The sequence below is a fragment of the Halichoerus grypus genome, chromosome 1 (assembly GCF_964656455.1).
Source record: "Halichoerus grypus chromosome 1, mHalGry1.hap1.1, whole genome shotgun sequence".
Classification (NCBI taxonomy): Eukaryota; Metazoa; Chordata; class Mammalia; order Carnivora; family Phocidae; genus Halichoerus; species Halichoerus grypus.
Genome location: NC_135712.1, coordinates 70,330,531 through 70,351,018, shown reverse-complemented (window position 1 = coordinate 70,351,018; position 20,488 = coordinate 70,330,531). Strand labels below are relative to the sequence as shown.

At 39.9% G+C, this 20,488-nt stretch overlaps 1 protein-coding gene across 5 annotated transcripts in view; it reads left to right on the top strand.

The window, feature by feature from the left end:
* PCYT1A (phosphate cytidylyltransferase 1A, choline) overlaps window positions 1–20,488 on the top strand; it is a 62,085-nt gene that overhangs the window by 12,946 nt on the left and 28,651 nt on the right. Inside the window, exons 1-3 of one of the 5 annotated variants that reach the window (XM_078067356.1) lie at window positions 759–1,364; window positions 14,513–14,709; window positions 19,634–19,760. In XM_078067356.1, the coding sequence (XP_077923482.1) occupies window positions 19,644–19,760 (117 nt within the window). In that variant the 5' untranslated portion in view covers window positions 759–1,364; window positions 14,513–14,709; window positions 19,634–19,643. The other 4 variants (XM_078067365.1, XM_036071891.2, XM_078067367.1 and 1 more) reach the window with 4 other exon arrangements.

Here is a 20,488-nt window from a genome sequence, read left to right as displayed (position 1 = left end):
ATTATAAATAACACTGAGATGAATTTATTTGTGCATAAAGGTTTTTTTGTACATTTCAAATTGTTGTCTTTATCTCTCATCCAGAGTTTCTGCTTAGCTATTGCCATCCTACACCTTACACAGCTTATTAGGTTAAATGCACATTCATTTTCTCCAGGGTCTGCCGTAGTGTTAGGGACAGTGTCCAAGCTGTGTATGAAATCAGCCGTCCCTTAAGACTCTGAGATTATTCTGGTTACTACCCAAGCTCCCACTCTCTTTGTAGTGATGTTCCCCTGGTAGTCCCTGGCGTCTTCCCCAGCTAGCAGCCCTTACCTGAAACACCCTAGTTTCCAGGCCGTTCAAGTAATTATTTGAAATGCAAAAGAGAAAGGGTTACAACTTAAACCCTGTTTCTCCCTGGGGGCTCCTCAGCACAGTCCTAAGTGTATCCACCCACTTTTCTTCTCAGCCACTTTCAAGTCAAGCATGTAGACAAAAAAATAGTAATAAATACATTTAAAGTTCTTTCACATTTCCCTCCCGTAACTCCCATTGGGTATTTGCTTGTCTTGCATCTATGGAGTCAAAAGGGACCCCTCCAAAGGTTCACTCTAGCAAAGGAAAACTCTTCTCTTTACCAGACACCCTGCAACATGTGATTTCCCACCAGCCGGCCTCCCTTGAATGCTCTCCTGCTCAACTGGCCCGCGGTCGATTCCCATCGATCATTCTTCGGTGAGCCAACCTGGGTCAGAAATAACAGAAACGAGGGTTTGGGACCAGCTACAGGGCTGGGCTAACGGACATGAATTCTCCCTACGTGACCAAGTAGGGCAAAGCTGGCGCTGTGGTGAAGCGGCCGCAGGCCGACGGGTCTCCGGCGGAAGGCGTCACGGCCACCTGCCCTGCGCCAGACGCCGGGGACGGGGATGAAAAGGCCGGAGACGACAGGCCCTCCCCGGGGGAGGCTGGCCCGGAGCTGGGGAGCCACCGGCCTAACGCATCTTGACCGACTGCCAGCGAGCGCGCGCGACAGTTCACGGCCGTATCTCCTCACGAGGCGGCGTCTTCGCCCCAGAGTCCAGTTCCGCATGGAGACTGGCCCTCAGCCATCTCATCTCTTGCGTCTGGTGTTCTCTGCTCAGCCACGCCATCACTGGGGCCTCTGTGGCGGCGGAACTACTGTGTTAGGGGTCGTGGTTTTCAGGGAAATGCCGTAGTCGGATTGACAAGAGGGCGGGCAGCAGGCGGGACTTCCGGCCCGCTGTTCCGTCAGCTGCCTTTCCCGGGCGTCTCCCCGCAACCTCTTCAACTTCCCTTGTCCGTGACGCGGCACCTGGGAGAAAGCCGACGGGACTGGGGCCCGGGAGCGTGAGCTGCAGGTGAGGATCCTGTGTGTGCATCTCCTTGCGGCTGTCTCAGAGGACACACTGTGTGGCTAGGACCGCGAGGAGACTGACTGAAGAGTGGGTCAGTGACAGCGAGAGGGGTGTGTGAGGAGGGGTTACGAGGCTGCTGTGAGCCAGAGGCAGTGACAGCGAGGGGACTGTAACCGAGATGTAGCTGCTTGCGAGGAGTGTGCCACCCAGGAGCAGTGAATGCGAAAGGACTCTGACCTCGGAGAGCACGAGGCAGAGACTGCGAGAGGACTATTACCGAGAAAGTATGAGGCAGTGCCTTGGAGGAGACTCGGGGTCGAGAGAGTGACTGTGCGGGGACTCTGATCTAAGAGAACATGAAGCAGCGGCCGGCGGGGGGGGATCTTTGACCAACGAGCAGTACCTCGGCCAGGCTGACCTGGACAACAGTGTGGGCTCAGTGACTGGACATGGTACTGCAGGGTTATGTTTGGGCACGGGCTGTGGTTGAGCGGTCATGACCGGGTGGAGAAGGTCTTTAGTGTAAAGGACACGGGTCTGGGTGGGACTTATCAGATAGACCCGAGTTTAACTGGACAAACGTCTTGTGGCTGGGAAACTTACCTCAAGACCGAGCTCCAGTTTTTTCATCAGTGAATGGGAAGTTTGGACTAGATTAATGTTTACTAGACTAGGGGTTCCATCCTATTACTGGGTTGTGAAATCCATTTAATGGATAGCACCTGAAATTTTTTTTTTTCACGGAAGACAATAGAAATTTTCAGTGTGTTCACATAGTAAGGGAAGTATTGTTTCATGAAACTTGTTTCAGTTATGTATGTATGAGATGATATAAAATGGATTTCATATATCCTAAAATGTGAAATGTAAGTAAAAATGTTCAAACTCAGATTATTTCTGAGTTTTCTTTCAGGTCTAAAATGCCATGATTCTTTGTTTAGGGGACTGTTTAGAAGTAAGTACAAAGACTGGCTCTGTGGCTGGGGAGACAGGCTCCATCAGATTGACTTAACTGGAGAAGTCTTCCCAAATATAATTGAGGTGACTGGTTATGACTGAGAACTGAAACTCAGGATCTCGTTGGGAGAACCAGAACTTACATATTGAAATAGGGACAGGGATATTTATAGAAGCAGTGAGGATAGAGAGGTTTGTGATAGGAAAAACTGCTAGGAGCCGACATGAGAAAGGGGAAGCTTTGAGGAGGGTAGGAACAAGACTTAGGAAGGGAACTTAAGATAGAGACAGAAAACATTTTGCCAAGAATAGAATGGGGGTAGGGAGATATGGCCTTTAGGGTCCTTTTCAGTCTTGATATTTAGTGATTCTGTAAGTACTGAGAATTGCTGGTAAAAAGATATTAGTTGAGAATGGGGTTGGTGCAATAATCAGCGGTAAGCAGATGGTGATCATCATGGGGAAGAAAGGAGATGCTAGGAGAGTCAACAGTGGTGACTGGAATACCATATGGGAGAGGCTTTGATGTATTTAGCTATCCAGCTCAGTGATTTATGTACTAGAGGCCAAGACTGGCAAACTGGGAATAATACCATGCTGTGAGTAATTCAGATGATGTTTTAGCTGGTGGTTTTATCCCCTACTGATCCCCATTCCTGAGGGCTGTTAGCAGTGCAGATGAAATGAACTAAAGTGAGTTTCACTACCTTCTCTCTACAGACTTTTATAAAAGGTGCTACTGATTGTGCACCCAGTGTTTTTTTTTAAAACAATATTTAATAGAAGAAGCTTGAGGTAATTTTAACTTATCTGACACTGCGTTTATCTGATAACCTAATAGTCACCCTCACCTCCTACACACATATACTATGTGATATAGGAAGGGAGTTCAGAAAGATTCTTGAATGGTAAAGTATTGAGTTGTGAACGATAGGGGAGAGTCTTTGTTTAGCTAAAAAATGGCTAATTACACCTTTTTCTAAAACATTAGATGTTTACTTGGCATACACATTATACATAACTGAAAGGAGATACTCATGAATTTCTTTCTGTAACAAAATACAGTTGACCCTTGAGCAACACATGTTTGAGCTGCATGGGTCCACATACATGTGAATTTTTTTTTATAAATACAATATAATACTGTAAATGTATTTTTTCTTCCCTATGATTCTTTCTTTCTCTTTCTTTCTTTCTTTCTTTCTTTCTTTTTCTTTTTCTTTCTTTCTTTCTTTCTTTCTTTTTCTTTCTTCCTTTCCTTTCCTTTCCTTTCCTTTCCTTTCCTTTCCTTTCCTTTCCTTTCCTTTCCTTTCCTTTCCTTTCCTTTCCTTTCCTTTCCTTTCCTTTCCTTTCCTTTCCTTTCCTTTCCTTTCCTTTCCTTTCCTTTCCTTTCCTTTCCTTTCCTTTCCTTTCCTTTTGAGAAAGGAGGGGGGAAGGGACAGAGGGAGAGGGAGAGAAAGAATCTTAAGCAGCTTGGAGCTCCACACCTAGCTTGGAGCTGAAGCGGGGCTTCATCTTACAACTCTGAGAACATGACCTGAGCCAAAATCAAGAGTCAGATGCTTAATCGACTGAGCCACCCAGGCACCCCCTTATGATTTTCTTTAAAAAAAAAAAAAAAAGATTATTGATTTATTTGAGAGAGTGAGAGAGCATGAACAAGAGTGGGGGAGAGGGAGAAAGAGAAGCAGACTCCTTGCTGAGCAGGGAGCTGGACATGGGGCTTGATCCCAGGACCTCGGGACCATGACCTGAGCTGAAGGCAAACACTTAACTGACTAAGCCACTCAGGCCACCCAGGCCCCTCAGCCCCCTTATGATTTTCTTAATAACATTTTCTTTTCTCTAGCTTCCTTATATTCCTTGTTAGAATATGGTAAGTAATATGTATAACATACAAAATATGTTAATAACTATTAATGTTATTGGTAAGGCTTCCAGTCAACAGTAGGCTTGTTTTGAAGGAGTCAAAAGTTACAAGCAGATTTTCAACGTGTGTGTGTGTGTGTGTGTGTGTGTGTGTTGGGGGACAGTGCCCCTAACCTCTGTTTTGTTCAAGGGTCAATTATATATGTTTCAAGGTAACTGACTTAGAAGAGAAGACATTTAGGCTTGGGGACTGCAGCACTGCCTTTGTGTTTGTTGAATCCTTTGTGTTTGTTGAATGAAAGGATTCTTTTTGACCTACCCTGCTTTGCAAATTCCCTTCAAAAACCAGTATAATGGCCTGATTGATAAAAAATGAACTTTATTCCTTTCTAAGCCTATGATTTCTCTTCCCATAAATAGGTGAGGTTTTATTTTTCTTGGGGACCTTCTCTTTGAATATATGAACCCTTAGGGAGAATAATTTGGTCAGAGCCTTAGGTTCAGAAATCCCAGGTTACTTTATCTGATGTTAACATTAACTCACTCTGTGACTAAGAGAGGAACTGTTTGCTTTCTCTTGTTTAAGCTTTTCTAACTATGGCACAGGTAACTGTTCTGCTTAAACAGTCTTTAATAATCAGAAACATAGGCATACTCACCAAATTTTGTATACAATCTCATGGAGTTTGTAAACCATTCATGATTCCTCTGTGGAGCTGTCTGACCTCTAGGTTAGACATGATTCTCCTAGGGAGAAAAGTTTATAACTTTTCCATGTTATAAACGCTGATAAGAATTGATTTATAAAATATTTATAGAAAAAGCAAGCATAATAATTTGGTATTGTTATTAAGGATGGGTAATGACAAAATAGTAATAATTATAATTTTCTTATGCTTTTCTTTTCATGTATTTGCATAACTGATCTGAAGTCAGATCTTTTGGCTCTTCTACTATTAGAGAACTCCCTCTCCTCCCTCTTCTACAATTCAGTCAGTAAATTCAGGAAATATACATTTTTATGTACTCTATTTTGCAGTATGTGCCAGAGCTCCACTCCAGAAGAAAAAAAAAAGAACTGTTTGTGAGTCTCTAACAAATATTTGGTACTATGTTAGGTTTGTTTACATACATTCCCTCATTAATATAAATAATTGAATTGCTTGTATTTTACTGTTTGCAAACCAGATTAGTAGATAGTTATATAGCTGGCTTTTTTTGGTTTTTGTTTTGTCTTTTTTTCCCCTTTCTTTTGATAACTCTCTTGTTAAAAGTTATATTAGTTTGAAGCTTTCTATATTTATATTAGAATGACTGCCAGTGAGCCAGGGGAACCCCTGGGTCTGCCAGGCTGTTATATCACACTCACAACTATTTGCAAACCAATTTTGAAGTGAAGGCTGGTAAAAAATAGTGACATATGGTCTTTGCTCTATGCTAGAGAACAAAATGGATGTGTGGCACTTAACAGAAAATAGTTTTTTTGTTTTGTTTTTTAGGTAGTTTTTTTTTTTTATTTAAAGGGAATTATCCTAGATGTGATTATCTTTGTTTATTTTTTGGCCGTAGAGTAGAAATCTTAATCTTTTTTTGTGCCATGGGCCCCTTTGGCAGTATGGTGAAACCTTGTGGATTCCCTTTTGGAATAATATTATTATACCAAGCAAAGAATTAAATACATAAAACTTAAAATGAAACTATGTTGAAATAAAGTTATCAAAATGCTTTTAAAATGTGTGATATGAGGGACACCTGGGTGGCTCAGTCATTTGAGCATCTGACTCTTGATCTAAGGGTTGTGAGTTCAAGCCCCAAGTTGTGCTCCATGCTCCGTGTGGAGCCTGCTTAAAAAATTACATAAATATAAAATAAAATGTGTAATATAATACTATATATGCTTTTTATTAACATTGTAAATAATGTTTACTGTCAACGGATCTTATAATGATAATTTAAAAATGGTATGTTTAAACAGTATTTCAAAATATTTGTAATAAGTGTAATGTTACCTGAAAATATCTAAGATTTCTGTTAGTGATGATCTATTACTATTGTGATTTATGTTCATAATTGAAGGAAATGGTGAATTTGCCAGAGGTTAGTAAAAATGAATATATAATTCTTTTTTGTCCAAATCCCAGAATTCCCTGACTCTGTCATAGACCCTGCCTTAGAGATATAAATTCTATAACCCACTCTAGGAAAAGCAGAGTCTAAACACAGAGTTTACTCACTGAATTTTGTAGTGGAATGGTAGGAGAGCAAAATTATTCAACCATAAGAATTATTACAAGTGTCCTTTGTGGTTTTTAGGATAATCTCTTTCCTGAAATATTCTATTGTGTGGCAAGGCCCAAATATAACCTTTATTTTGTTCCAGGGTGAACCCAGGGTCTGGCACAGTGTAAGTGCCCACTCAGTGTTTGTTGAATAAAGATTTCTCTGAAGAAATTAGAGGGAAGAGATCAAGTTCAAAACTAAGATCTTAGATGTGGCAATTTAGTAGCCTTAAATATTGAGGCATACCATTGAGCTCTGGTTTAAAACTAATGTGTCAGTGTGGTTATTTTGTGATCTTTACTTTTTCATTTAGAATTTCCCAAATCGGGCGTACTTATGACTTATTCTATATAATGTAACATATACAGGTTAGCGACATAAACTGCAGTAGTCCTATATCAGAAAGGTACAGTTCAATTTCTTGAAATAATCATATTCCTAGCACTGACTTCTGCTTTACTGTTTGCATAATCTAGGTAGGATTTGCTACCAAATTATTGATAAAACTAGTTCCATCTTCATTTAGTATAAGATGGCAACTTTTTTGGCAAACTTTTTTCAGTAAAGGGCCATCTAGATAGTAAATGTTAGGCTTTACAAGTCATACAGTATCTATTGCCACCTGCTCAACTCTGCAATTATAGCACAAAAGCAGCCATAGACAGTACATCAGTGAATGAGCATGGTCGTGTTCCAAATAATACATATGTTAAAAAAAAAAAAAAAGAGATAGCAGGAAGGGAAAAATGAAGGGGGGGGGAATCGGAGGGGGAGAGGAACCATGAAAGACTATGACTCTGAGAAACAAACTGAGGGTTTTAGAGGGGAGGGGGGAGGGGGGATGGGTTAGCCTGGTGATGGGTATTAAAGAGGGCACGTACTGAATGGAGCACTGGGTGTTATATGCAAACAATGAATCATGGAACACTATATCAAAAGCTAATGATGTAATGTGTGGTGATTAACATAACATAATAAAAAAATAAAAAATAAATAAAATAAAAAGTAAATATTCAGTAAAAAAAAAAGTTATTATGTTAAAAACAAAAAAACAAAAAAAACTTTAGTTTCAAAAGCAGGCAGTGGGCCATTTTTGGCCTGTGAGTTCTGCTGGTTCTTGAATCCAATCCCTCCTCCCCACTGTGGGCTAGACATATCCTCCCTCCAACTTCAAAGGCCTTTACACAGGGTTGACATGACTCCACTCTTATCTTTGGAAAGGCCTGAGTGTACAGCAGATGACATAATTAATGCCAAGAGTGTTAGATGCACTTTGACCTAGGAGTTCACAGAGCTTGCCTCTTAAGAGCACCACTTTAGGGCGCCTGGGCGGCTCAGTTGGTTAAGCCACTGCCTTCGGCTCAGGTCATGATCCCGGGGTCCTGGGATTGAGTCCCACATCAGGCTCCCCCTGCTCTGCGTGGAGCCTGCTTCTCCCTCTCCCTCTGCCTGCCACTCTCCCTGCTTGTGCTCTCTCTCTCTCTGTGTCAAATAAATAAATAAAATCTTAAAAAAAAAAAGAGCACCACTTTATTAACCCCCACAACTTGCGGGCGCCTGGGTGGCTCAGTTGTTAAGCATCTGCCTTCAGCTCAGGTCATGATCCCAGGGTCCTGGGACTGAGCCCCGCATTGGGCTCCCTGCTCTGCAGGAAGCCTGCTTCTCCCTCTCCCACTCCCTCTGCTTGTGTTCCTTCTCTCGCTGTCTCTCTCTCTGTCAAATAAATAAAATCTTTAAAAAAAGTAAAGTATGCTTGCTCACTCAGCTTTGGACCTGGACATTGGTATGCCAATAGAAAATTACTGAGATATGGTTTTACTGAGGAAGATAATGTCCTAGAGATGGGAGAAGCAGGAATAGAATGCAAAGGAAAAATTCATGTCTCCTCTTTTTGCAGATAGTTCCCTGTAGTACTCTGTCAAATTTGAATTCAGTTTTTGAAACTTGAAGAATGTATATGCTTGCAATTTGCTATTACTTAGGTTGTTGCATAGGTTAGGAAGCAGAATCTACCTCCTCCTTCACCCTGGGGTGCTTACTAGATCTACTAGCAATAGGAAGTAGAATAGAAGGGGTTGGGTGGGAGTCCTTAAAACTACACTTGCAGGACACTGTCATCTTTAAAACACAAGCGTGTGCATAGCAGTACCCAGATTTTGTCTCCTTTAGGACACTTACATTGGAAAAACACTTTATCAGATTTATCCTCAGTATCTCCTCACTGCTGCCCTTCCCACCTCACACACATTTCCACTTCTGTGTACTTTCTTAGTAGCAAAATTGATGCATCCAAGCAGGCATTTATTGAAACATTGAAGAACAAGGCAAGCAGTGTGTACTGGGAGGTGAGTCAGCAGAAATGGAGCCAGATTTTGTGAATCTGAGTAAAAATCACAGGCACAGATACTACATTCTGTATCTTGAAAGCAATTTAGAGACGCTAATTCACTTAATAGGCGTGGTGGTGGTCTGGTGGTTGTGGCGGGTGTGTCTGTCCTTAGATCTGTGCATCAGTGGGGATTTGGACTAAAGATAGGTTACTAGGGACTGTAAAGGTTAGAAAGATCAGGCCTTACAAATGCTCTCAGATCCCTTTCTCTCTTTTGTTATAGTTTCATTTTACAAAGAAACTTTTTTTGTAGGATAAACCGCTAAGGAAACAGGAAGCTTTGGCACATCCTAATGAGTTTAAGAGGGAGGCTATGTATCCTATCTCCAACTACTTTCATTCCGACTTATCCTAGCTTAATTAATATGGATGCTACGGCTAGAAGCCAGGATCCGCCTACAGAGAGTATTAGGTAATTCTCCATTCCCCATCCCCATTCTGATCTTACACTATATTGGTTCTGAGGAGGTGCCATCTTTTTCCAACCTTATCACCTTATGGACAGCCTGTTCTGTTAAGGCAGCCTGTGTATGTGTTTTTTTGTTTGTTTTTTCCTCTCTTGAGTGTAGATGTTCCCTTTTCCAGGGAAATCACTGCACCTTTACTTAATAGTGTTGGTTGATTACAAAGGTGCAGTTAACATAAACAGAGAGTTTGGGAAGTATTGTTCCTCATTGTTGGAGGAACTGGGCAATTGTGAATGTGGTAAAGGTGATGTGGTTTTACGTATAGCTAAGTTTCAGTATAATGAACTAAAAGCCAACATGTATTTACTATCCTCAGTATCCTCATCCTCCAACATACCTTTTCTCAATGGCAAACCTGATATGTCAGGCATCTTTTGTAACTTTGGGGGAACTGGTAATTTCTCCCAGTAAGGCACTAATAATTAAATTATTCTGTATGCTTTCATGGTGTATGTTAGTAGATGTGGCATGGGGTTGGTCTAAGAGAGAGCCAGTGAAAAATTGTCTCTTGGGAGATCTATAGAGTCAAAGTTTAAAAAATAGTAGTAGTTTTAGAGGAAAGGCATGAGACTTAATCTTTTTATAATTTCAAAATTCTTTTAGAGTTATTGTTAAAGAATGTCTGTGATCTTGGTGTTCTCCATCTCCTAAGAAAATGGATAAGATACAGAAGTGTTTTACATGAAACACCAAAAGTATTAGGTGTATTTGTTCCAAATCCATAGGATCTTAAGACCTGAGTTTAAGTCCAATGTATAATGTTCAGTTTAAAGTATAATGTAAAATACAGTGTAAGACACAAAAGTCATCTTTAGAAAATAGAAGAACTGTATGTCAGCAGATAAGGAATAGTGTAAGCAGATAAGGAAAAATAGTTTTAATGGGATGGGAGCTTTGTTGTGCCATCTTTGATACACTTATAAACTGACAAGAACTTGACTCCTTTCCATCAAAACAAAACAGTAATGTATAAAGTGCTTTTCAAAATTTCAAAAGTGGTTTTCTATACTTAGTATATTTATTCAAATAGTAATTGAGTGTGCCTACTCTGTACCAGAGCTCATTGCTAGGTATTAAATGCACCAATTATGATTTTTGTGGTTCTAAGTGATAAGAAACCCAGTTTAACTAACTTAAGCAAAAAGGGGAATGAATGTATTGGTTGGCACAGTTAGACAGTTCAGGATCTGAATTCTCCCCATCATCAGCTTGCTTTCTCTGTGTCAATGCTTTCAAAAAAGGCTCTCCTCCTGGTGATAGGATGGCCACTAGTTTGTCACAGGATGCTTCCCAAAGCCATGTCTCTAGGTTTAGATCCACAAAGAGAAGTGATAATCTTCACCTAAGCATTTCCATCTGGTGAGTTCTGAAATGTACTCTGATTGGACTGACTTAGGTCACCTATTACTGTCCCTTCTCCCTCCCTCCTCCAGTCTGTGGCCAGGGGAGAGTGATACGCTGATTGGTTTAAGTTTGGTACATGTGATCTGATGCTAGGGTTTGAGGTTGAAGCTTATATAGACCAAATGAAAGTGAGTCCCCAAATGAAAATGGGCTCTTTTCAGAGCATGATTGAACAGTGGGAAGACAAACAACAAATAGCTGCTACATCAGGAAATTTATAGTCTAGTTTCTCATTTCATCCTTAGCATGACTTAGAAATTATGTATATTTTATTAGAGCCTTCCTTAATCACTCTTTAGACTTAGAGTTAAGGTACTAGAAGGAGCTAGAATTAAATCCCAGTTTATATGATATGATTCCTAGTCTAGTGTCCTCTATGCTCTTTTACTCTGGCTCAAACCAAAACAAGTCCCTAGAGTTCTTGAATAGTTTGCCATTGATAGGCCCAGTGAGAAGGTAGCCCATTGTTTATGAAAGATGAAATTAAATTCCTGACAATGTAATATGTGGTTTTGATTAAATTCAAGTATGACCATTTTATATACTAGGCAGCATATTGGTGCTGTTAAGTGTACAGACCCTAGAGTCAAAATGCCTAGGTTCAAATCCTATTTTTGCCCTGTCCTAGGTATGTGACCTCAGTCGTTTAATTTAGCTGTGCCTCTATTTCCTCATCTTCAAAATAGGGATAATAGTGTTACCTAACTTAAGGATTGTTGCAAGGATTAAATTATTTAACATATGCAAAGGTTAAAACTTCCTGGCACATAGCAAGTGTGCTAAATGTTAGCTATAATTATTATCATCACTATTATCATCATAATCTTTGATATTGTGACAGAGATGTGGATTGTGTGATAATGCAATAAAACAGATTTACATCTGATTGAATACCCTAATCATTAAGAAATTTAAATATATTCTCTATTCTTTTTTTTTTTTTTTTTTAAGATTTTATTTGAGAGAGAGGGAGCATGCGAGAGAGCATGAGCAGTGGGGAGGGGTGGAGGGGAGGGGCAAGGGGAGAGGGAGAAGCAGGCTCCCCACTGAGCATGGAGCCTGATGCCAGGCTCAATCCCAGGACCCTGGGATCATGACCTGAACCGCCTACCCGACTGAACCACCCAGGCGCCCCTCTATTCTGTTTTCTAAAGATAAACTCTACTGTGTTTTACACTGTACTAACCTAGAATATTAAAAGTGGATCTTGGGGCATCTGGGTGGTGTAGTCGGTTGGGCGTCCGGCTCTTTGTTTTGGCTCAGGTTGTGATCTCAGGGTTGTGAGATTGAGCCCTGTGTCAGGCTCTGTGCTCAGCGTGGAGTCTGCTTGAGTTTCTCTCTCCATCTCCCTCTGCCCTTGCCCCCCCCCGCTATAAAATGAATAAATAAATCTTAAAAAAAAAAAAAGAGTGGATCTTAAGTGGGGGAGGGATCTAGTGGTAGGTCACATTGGTGTATGGTGACATATATCTATCCTGACCAGTATTTTCGGCAGTGATTTGGATGGAGACATAAAAACCTTTCCAAGTTTATAGACTACATAAAATTATGATAAATAGCTAATATTATATAGATGGCAGTCAAGATTTGAAATTATTTTAACAGATTGGATAAGCAAAAAGATCAACCAAGATGAACTTTAACAGGATAATGACCAACATAAATGAATAAATGTGTTTCTACACAACCTCTACTTGAATATCCTGGTGTGCCAAAATGAAATGCCTCCTGAGGTAACCCAGTCCTGTTTCAGATAACTCTTATTCCTAAAAAGGTTTTTATTATGTTTAGTTAACATTTATAACTCTGCCTCTTCCAACCAGTGATCTATTTTTTGTTGTCTGGGTATTTGCTCTATCCAGCATGACAGGCATTCAGATATTTAGAGATAGTTACCAGGTACCTTCTTGTAATAGTATGGTATTGTATCATATTATATACCATAGTGATTAGGAGTGTGTAGTCCGCAGCCAGGCTGGCTGAATTTGATTCTTAGCTTTACTACTTACTAGCTGTGTGACCTTATCATCTGTGCCTCAGTTTTCTTATGTGTAAAATAGTAATAAAAACAATATACCTATGTCAAAGGGTTGTGAATATTAATATTTTTACATTTAAAGTATACTTTTCATGGGGCACCTGGGTGGCTCAGTCAGTTAAGTGTCTGCCTTCGGCTCAGGTCATGATCTCAGGGTCCTGGGATTGAACCCTACATTAGGCTCCCTGCTCAGCGGGGAGTCTGCTTCTCCCTCTGCCCCTCCCCCTGCTCATGCTCTCTCTCTCTTTCTTAAATACATAAATAAAATCTTTCCAAAAAAAGTATACTTTTCATAATAGTAATCCTAGGGGGAAAACTTGACAAAATCTTTTTGGATATAGGGGATACACAAGAAGGCAAGCTTTAAGGCAGATGATGACAACTACTACTACTAAATAATATAGTCGGTAATACTTACAAATACTTACTGTGTGCCAGGCACTGAACTAAGGCTTACATGGAGTACTCCATTTGAACCTCATTTGTTAGGTGATGCAACTCTGGCAATTAAGGAATTTGTCCAAGTTCTCGTGGCTAGTAAGTAGTGGAGAAGGGATTCATGCTTGCGTAATCTGATTTTAGGGCCTGAACTCTTAAATCATAACACTATGCTGATGGAGTGAGGTTAAAATTTCTGTATTTCTTTTTTTTTTTTTTTTTTTAAAGATTTTGTTTATTTATTTGACAGAGAGAAAGTGAGAGCACAAGCCAGCCGGGAGACAGAGGGAGAGGGAGAAGCAGGCTCCCCGCTGAGCAGGGAGCTGGATGCGGGACTCAATCCCAGGACCCCAGGATCATGACCTGAGCCAAAGGCAGTGGCTTAACAGACTGACCCACTCAGGCACCCCAAAATTTCTGTATTTCTTAAAATGGAGCATGGATAAAAAATACTGAGAAACACTGCCTTAGACATTTGATTAAAAGTGCTTATATAAGGCAGATGGAGAGATTTTGTTATATGTACTCAATTGAAATACAAGTAAAATGTATTAGTGTTACTATTATTTACCAAAGGGCTTTGTAATATGTTAACAATGAAAGTAACCACTGTAACCACAGTAACCACATGATTCCTTCTATGTTTGTGAATTTTACTTTAGCTTTAGCTAATCCTACAAATTCTTTCTCTTGCCTTGAGTCCTCATTGTGATATTTTATATTTTTTGTATGATTTTTTAATCTAGTGGCATAGAATGGATATCACGAGATCCAATTACCCCAGATACCAGTTTGGCTTTCGAATATATTTAAACCACACTGGCAGTATTTTAACTCTTAGAAGGAGAGCCTTTGCTTCTTTCTAGTTCGATATTATCCACCATATGTTTGTCTAGTTAAGTTGAATCATATGACAAGATGGTTCAGTACTTTAAGAAGTAAGCAGTTAGAAAGGAAAGCAAATCTTATGTTACATATATTTTGCCACAGTATAAAAAAAAAAAAAACCAGACAAAAAAGTAAAGCAAAGTTGAAGTCAGGGAGGAAGAGATGGATTCTAATGTGGCATGAGGAAACCTGAGAATGGTAGTAATGTTGATTCTCTTAATTTTGATGATTCACAGATGTATAGTTATGTTAAAACTCATTAAGTTATACACTTTAAATACAGTTTATTGTATGTCAATTATACTTCAATAAAGCTATAAAAATATTATAGCACACATACCTTTCCACTCCTCCACCCCCCACACAGAGCAAAGACTTCTTTTTTTTTTTTTTTAATATTTTTTATTTATTTATTTGACAGCACAAGCAGGGAGAGCAGCAGGCAGAGGGAGAGGGAGAAGCAGGCCCCCCACAGAGCAGGGAGCCTGACACGGGGCTTGATCCCAGGACCCTGGGACCACGACCCGAGCCGAAGGCAGCCGCCCAACTGACTGAGCCACCCAGGCACCCCAGAGCAAAGACTTCTGAAGAAATTCCTATAAACATGTCTTTGGATGTGTTAAGTATTTTTCTATTAAACATTAAGGAATTTTAACTTGAACTTATAGAAAGTAATTGTTGAAAATACGATATGACATTTATTCCCTTGATTTATTATGGCACCCTTAAAACTGTTTTATATCACGAGTGGAAAGTACAGGTGCTTTTACAATGACACCTGTTTGTAGTGTCAGAAGAGGGAGGAACAGAGATTAAAGAAATCTTTTTTTTTTTTTTAAGATTTTTTTTATTTATTTGACAGAGAGAGCACAAATAGGCAGAGTGGCAGGAAGAGGGAGAGGAAGAAACCTGCTCACCACCAAGCAGAGAGCCCAACACAGGGCTTGATCCCAGGACCCCGGGGTTCACGACCTGAGCTGAAGGCAGATGCTCAACCGGCTGAGCCATCCTGGCGTCCTGAGATTAAAGAAATCTTTATTGCTTAAGTTGGAAGTTTATAAGAAAATCCTAGCAAAACTATCCAATAGGAAAGATCTACACATCTGTACAGCTGACAAATTGGACTGACTGAATCAGGCCAATAGCCACATCAGTTCTATTCGACTGGTCCTGAGACCTTGTTTACCTTTAAGTAACTGTGACCTTTTATTCTACTGTGCAGTTAGGACTTACTTAAGTCTGCAAGAACTTAAGGGACCCATGCCATAGAATGTTCTTGACAGAAGGAAGCAGCAGTATTGATGATGAGACAGCTTCTTTTTACAAATCTTGCATTTCTGGGAGACAGAAAAATATAGTGGTAACGACTTTGGAATTAGACAAGTCTGGATTTAAATCCTGGTTCTCCCATGGCTAGCTTTGTGATCTCTTGGATCTCTTAACGTCCCTGTTCCTTAGTTTTCTCATTTGTAAGTTAGGGCTAATAATACCTGCATCTCAGGTTATATGGGTTAAATGAGAATAATGTATATTAAGTGCCTAGCATAGTTAAGTATTCAAAGAAAGAGAGTGCCTGGCATAGTAAGTATTCAAAGAAAGAGAGCCATTATTATGACTGTTGCTGTTATGATCTTACTTCCTTGCAAGATATACTTCTTGGAATATTTGTATCATTCATACTAATTCAAAGAATTAGGAAAGAGAAGGAATCAATTTCTAGAGAACCTGAAAGACAGGCTTATATGAGAGCCTGTCTGTGTGGAAAATTGTTATAGAACATTTTTAAAAAATTTAAAAAAAAATTTTATCAGAGAGAGTGCACAAGCACAGGGAGCGGCAGGCAGAGGGAGAAGCAGGCTCCCCACTGAGCAGGGAGCCTGATGTGGGACTCGATCCCAGGACCCTGAGATCATGACCTGAGCTGAAAGCAGTTGCTTAACCGACTGAGCCACCCAGGCTTCCCTGTTACAGAATGTTTTAAAAATTGAACTTTTTATTTAAAAATGTAAAGCCTATAGAAAAGTTCTAAGAATATTAAACTTAACTCCTTTATGCCCCATCTAGTTTCATAGATTGGTAACATTTTGCCATATTTGCTTTACCTTTTTTTTATTTTTCATTTTTTATTTTTTAAATTAAAAAAAAAATTGTTTATTTATTTGAGAGAGAGTGCGCCAGTCAGGGTAGGGGGCAGAGGGAGAGAATCTTCAAGCAAACCCCCTGCTGAGCGTGGAGCCTGAGATGGGGCTCCATCCCAAGACCCGTGAAATCATGGCCTGAGTGGAAACCAAGAGTTGGATGTTTATCTGGGAGCCACCCAGACGCCCCTACTTTACCTTTTTTTTTTTTTAATGTAACATAATACACAATTTTCTTCCTTCTTCTCCCCCTCCTTCCCCATCCCCTCCTCTTCCTTTCTTCTGCTTCTATTTCTTCTGCTGTTTCTTCTGCTTCTACTGCTTCTGCTTTTGATGCTTCTGCTGCTGTTTCTGCTGCTTCTTCTGTTTCTCCTCCTTCTTCTTCTGCTGCTTCTCCTTCTTCTGCTGCTTCTCCTTCTCCTCCTCCTTCTTTTTCTTCTGCTTCTCCTTCTTCTGCTGCTGCTTCTCCTTCTTCTGCTGCTTCTCATTCTCCTTCTCCTTCTTTTTCTTCTGCTTCTGCTTCTCCTGCTGCTGCTGCTGCTTCTGCTCCTCCTTCTTCTGCTGCTTCTCCTTCTCCTTTTTCTTCTCCTGCTTCTCCTACTTCTGCTGCTTCTTCTGCTTCTCCTCCTCCTCCTCCTTTTTCTTCTGCTTCTCCTTCTTTTTCTTCTTCTGCTACTTCTGCTGCTGCTTATGTTTCTGCTGAGGGTAAGCTGCAGAAATCATGACCCTTTATCCCCAGGTACTTCAGCTTTTATCTCCTAAAAACAAGGATAGTCTTTTACATAACAGTGTAATTATCAAATGTATTTTAACATTGATGTGTATTATGATTTGATACACAGTCCATATTCAAATTTTACTGATTGTTTTAATAACTATCCTTTATAACAATTTCTCCCTCAATCTAGAAATGAAATTTAGTTGTCTTTTCTTTGGAACAATCCCTCAGCCTTTCATTGTTTATCATGATTGACATTTTTTGAAGAGTAACAGGCCTGTTGTTTTATAGAATGTCCTTTAATTGAGGTTTGTTTGCTTGTTCCTCATAAGCCCATACACAGTATGCTTTTTTGGCAGGTAATGTGTCCTCAGTGCCTCACAGCAGGAGGCATTATTGGTGATGTTAATTAACTTTGATCACTTAGCTAAGAGATTTTTTTCACTTTAAAGGTAACTCTTCCCTTTGTAATTAATAAGTAATCTATGAGGATTACTTCAAAATACTTGGCGATTCTTTGAAACTGTGTAAATATCCTGTTTTTTAACAAACTTTCCCCCAGTGATTTTAAGAATCCTAAGGAGCATTTTTGTATCATTAACATGTGGTTTCCTCAGCTGAATTGAGGTCCTCTTGAAATGTTATAGTACCTTATACACTGTAAGTTCTCAGTACTAGTGACTACCTGACCTTCAACTCCCTGACACAAGATTGCTGATTGCATTTCTCATAATGGATTTTGTCTAATTACCCTGAGAAGTTAACAGATACTTAAGCAAAGTCCTATTGTATGCAAATAGAAATGGTCACTAATTGGACTGAGTAGGGGTTTTTTTTTAAGTTATTATTATTATTATTATTTTTTTTAAAGATTTTATTTATTTATTTGACAGAGAGAGACACAGCGAGAGAGGGAATACAAGCAGGGGGAGTGGGAGAGGGAGAAGCAGTCTCCCGCCGAGCAGGGAGCCCGATGCGGGGCTCGATCCCAGGACCTGGAATCATGACCTGAGCCGAAGGCAGCCGCTTAATGACTGAGCCACCCAGGCGCCCCCAGTTATTATTATTTTTAAGATTTTTTTTATTTGAGGGAGAGAGCATGTGAGAGAGAGCATGAGCATGAGCAGGGAGGCAGAGGGAGCAGGCTCCCCACTGAGCAGGGACCCTGACGTGGGGCTTGATCCCAGGACCCTGGGATCATGACCTGAGCCAAAGGCAGACGCTTAACTGACTGTGCCTTGGCACCTCTGATTAGGTGTTTTTAGTAGGCCTCTCAGACCAGTGAGGTGGGAGTAGTAATACAACCTGTAGATATTTACAAAGAAAAATTAATAACAATAATGAAGAAAAGTTCTCATCATCACTGGAAAACTTGTTAAATGTATTCCTTATTCCATTTTAATTTGCATTTGTGATGAAAGGACGTTTCTGGGTGGTGTTCATCTTTCACTTTAGACTCTGACATTTTTCATGTCAGCCTAATACTTAGCCAGGACTCATAGGTGTCACCTTCAGTCTCTAAGAATTAGGTCAGGTTTCTTGTAGATCTTGTCACCTTGCCACTTTAGCCAGAGGAAAGAGAGGCACAATTGCAGTTGTTTAGATGAACATTTTATTCAGGAGAGGTTATTAGAGGCAGTGAGGCAGAGTATAATGTCCTCGTTCTGTCTGGCATTTGTTTTGTTTTTCATTTCTGCTCTAAGGATCTTCTACCGTTCATGGAATCATGTCTTGGCAGAGATGGCAATTGATCATTAAAGTTCTTCTATCCCCAATTTCTGGCTGATACCTAAAATCACATCATTATTAAATTAACTTATTTGTGCAAATTATGATACCCAAGAAAAACGCAGATAACCTTACAGGGAGTTGGAGAGGTAACACAAGCCAACATCTAAATGAAACATCAAATATTCAGAACTTTTCTGTGGTAGCTCATGCTAGAAGCTCTCTGCTAAGTGAGACAGTAACAAAGTTTTCACTGGGGAAGGAGAAGCTTGGGTAGGGTTTTAATAGTTGGGGGCTCAGAACAGGCTTAAGGTGCTGACTCTGAAAGAGGACAGGGAAATGGGTATTGGAAAAGGAAGAGGAAGGACATTTAAAAGATATAGAAAACTTCACAGTTTTAATAGACGTAACCCTGTGGAGTGGTCTCTGAAACCTACAGAGCATTTAGAGTTAAAAAATCCAGCTTTGTTAAACCAGGAATTGGTGATGGCTGTCTCTTTTTTAAAAAGCTCTTTTTTTCCCCATCTGCACCAAAAACATACTTTTCACATTTCCTTGTACTTGTTCTATCTCCAGATGTCCCAGGGATGTTATAAGGGGTGGTGGTAAAAGTCTGTATAACCAACTTTCTCAACCAAGTTACTCGAATCTTTTACATTCAGTCAGGATATGAAATTAGCAGTTGGTATACGGGCTATATTGGTCAGGGTAATAATTTCCAGGGTCAGATGATTAATTGTGGCCATTGTTCCAGAGAGGCATTTCATTGTTTCTACTAGAGCATGTGTTTATTGAAGCTTTGTTGTTTTTGCCAGATGCAATTGGCTCATCTTGTGAAATGTGTGCTATGGATTTGATCCTTTGCTGAGTGTATCCATGTTAACATCTCTGAAATACTGGTGATAGATTTTTTCTCCACTTCAATGAGAAAAATTTCTTTTTCACTTTCTATGACCAGTTAAAAGAAGATGGATGCACAGAGTTCAGCCAAAATGAACACAAGAAAGAGGAGAAAAGAGGTACCTGGACCCAATGGGGCAACAGAAGAAGATGGAATTTCTTCAAAAATGCCACGCTGTGCAATTGTAAGGAAGAGATTTCTTTGTTGAACACTTAACCTGGCAGGGGGAGGGTAGAAACTGATATAAAATTGATGATATCAGTATGACAAGTCTTCTTAAATAATGGAAAGAATGAATAGTGTGAATAGTATTTTCACAGTTGTTGGAAATGTTATGCTTTCTTATCAAATTGTAGCCCACAGCTCATTTGCAAGAGCTTTACATTGGAACTGGAAAAAGAACGTTAGAAAAAAAAAGAATGTTAGGAAAATTTGGAAGTTGTGTGTATATTAGGCTAAAGATCAAATTAAAACTAATGGGATAGAGAAATTGGAGCAGTCCTCTGATCTTAGTATCGTCTCATGGTGTTTAGTTTTCTGTGTCTTGTTTTTTTCCTCCATTCCTTCACTCTATTACTGGTTATATCTTAGATGAGAGCCTTTTTCTATTACTGCCTACCTTGTGTTCCTTTAACCCTGGGACGTTATCTTGTATTTGCTAACTACTGCCAAGCCTTCGATGAAAGACCCCATTCCAAACTGCTCATCCTGTCTCAGTTTGGTACCCTTCTTAAAGCTTCTCCTAAAGAACATGTCAAAGACCACATAAACAATTGAAGTTATTATTATTTTTTTTAAGATTTTTTATTTAATTATTTGACAGCGAGAGAGAGAGAGAGACAGTGAGAGCAGGAACACAAGCAGGGGGAATGGGAGAGGGAGAAGCAGACCCCCCGCTGAGCAGGGAGCCCG